Here is a 2,186-nt window from a genome sequence, read left to right on the forward strand (position 1 = left end):
CTCAGGAGCAGTCACTCTGATTTCAGATCTTCATGCAGAGATGACTGTGCGCCATGCACGCTAATGTGAAGAATATTTTCCTAGGAAGTGCAGGCTTTTAAATTCAAGCTATACGACTCAGAAATAGCTTCTGACTTTGAGCTGTGCAGCAGAGCTTTGAAGCTTCTTGCATGTCTTTCAGAGCCTGAGTTCAGAACAAGGTGGCAGCTGCCTACGTCTCAAAGAACGAGCAGAAATGGGCAAACTGAACTGTGAAGTGGTGATCCAGATCTCAAACGTCACATGAAAGAGCATCCAGCAACAATTTATCCAGGTCACAGACATGAAAGTTCTGGTTACGCTGACATAAAGACACTGACATAAAAGCAATTATTTTTTTTTTCTTTTTAAAGTGCCTTTTATTCCCTGTACCCATCAGGGCAAAAGCCTCCAGCCACTTGGGAGAGCCCTGGAGTACGCTGCTGGGAAATAATCACTACAGAGTCATATTTAAGTAAACGTGCATCACAAGCAACACTTACGCGTTGGAGACTTGGACATCGTGCCAGCTTTTAGACAGGTTTTGCTTTAAGCCATCCAAGGGGGTCAAACCCAGCTTCCTCTTCAGCTCTCCACAGTGCCGCTCTTTAGCGGCCAGCACTTGCCTGAGAGTACCGATTTCTTCTTCAACCTTCGAGAGAGGCAGAGGTTTGTCTTAAATGACAGGAAAATTCTGGCCAACTTTCTACCTCTACTTGTAAGATTTCATTAACAAGAATTTAAAGGATTGGGAGGAACATCAGGTGCACACAGAACAATTCAAGTGAACATGAACGGTGCTGGAACGGGAGGCGCGCAGATCAGACTTTAACTGGGAAAACATCGATACAAGTCACTGCGCTGGGAACTTAACAGCACCAACATTGACACAACTCATCCCCAGTGTTGTAGTTTCAACAGCAGATAAGAATCAGCTGCCAGACCTTGCTAACTAAGGTTTCTATCTCAGAATTCTTTTCCTCTGATGTCATTAAAGCAGAGTTTTTCCTCAGACACCCGTCTTACAACACTTTCAAAGTGCTCTGGAGTTGTTTCCAGGGTTCATTGCTGCTTTTCCTGCAGCTCACTGAGATCTGTGCGACCACCCAGAGCAGCAAAGTCCTCCCCTGCTAAAACCTGCAGGTCAAAGAATCACCATGAGATTCTCAAATGAAAGCAGGGACCGCAGAAGAGGAGCTGCAGTTACCTTCAGGTACCTTTCAGAGGGGAATTATAAACTGAGGTGCCCAAAATTTAGGGTATCACATTGCAAGCGCTCAACTCTTCAAACGCACAGAGGCACCAAAAATAGTTGCCTTTAAAATGAAATAAATATTTAAGACAAAAAGGTAGAAAAAGAAAGCACAAGCGCTCCATTGTTTCAGCTTCCTAGGGAAAAACAAGTTTCTTTCGCATACCACTTGCCTAAAGTGTTTTCTTCCTCCAAATGGGAGCTAAAAGCCTAGATTAAGCTCACGGCATCAAAAGCCACTTATTTCCTTAGAGCTCTAAATTAAGTCGTTCTGGGAAAGAGCACACGACGTACCGCAGCGTTTGAAGTACCTGCCAGCTTTGTGCATTGTAACAATTAGCCGGGAGATCCAAAGGTAACACCACTGCAAAATTAGAACAACAACAACAGCAACAGCAAAACCCAAGCCCTGCTTCTGTGGCACCACGGATCTGTGTTTGTTCCTTCCCAGCAGAAGACAACTGCAGCCACGCATGTCCTCTGTCGACAACCACGAGCTCCCCGTTACCTTGGCAAGCTCAGATCTCAACTCCTCCTCTTCTGCAAGAGTCAGTCCCTCGGGCACGGAGGTCCTGGCCGATGCCGCGCTATCCACGGGAACATCTGTCATGCTCTCCGACAGCAGACCTTTGTTGGGAGAGTTAAGGTTGATATCTGTCGCAGACAAGGAGCAGAGGGCAGACAGAATAAGCAGCCAGCAAGCGAAGCCCGTTATGCAAACTGGGGCAAGTCTGATGGGAAAGGTGAAGAAAGGGGCTGCAGAGAAAGGGGAAGGGAAACCTCCGGTGGGGTTTTCTCCAGCAGCATCGAACAGAAGTCACCGGAGCACCGGGCGTTTTATCTCGAAAGTAGCAACCGCCCAGCACCAGCTGCTGAGCACCCGCGGGGCCCGAGCAGGGGGCGCTCCCTGGGGAGG

At 47.6% G+C, this 2,186-nt stretch overlaps 1 protein-coding gene across 1 annotated transcript in view; it reads right to left on the minus strand.

Moving 5' to 3' along the window:
* LOC104540440 (tumor protein D54-like) overlaps window positions 1-1,919 on the minus strand; it is a 13,791-nt gene extending 11,872 nt beyond the window's left edge. The window contains 2 exon segments of the mRNA XM_010184249.1: window positions 522-670; window positions 1,779-1,919. Coding sequence (XP_010182551.1) covers window positions 522-670; window positions 1,779-1,880 — 251 coding nt within the window. The 5' untranslated portion in view covers window positions 1,881-1,919.
* Between the last annotated feature and the right edge of the window lie 267 nt (window positions 1,920-2,186).

Source organism: Mesitornis unicolor, unplaced genomic scaffold, assembly GCF_000695765.1.
Source record: "Mesitornis unicolor isolate BGI_N332 unplaced genomic scaffold, ASM69576v1 scaffold18175, whole genome shotgun sequence".
Taxonomy (NCBI): Eukaryota; Metazoa; Chordata; class Aves; order Mesitornithiformes; family Mesitornithidae; genus Mesitornis; species Mesitornis unicolor.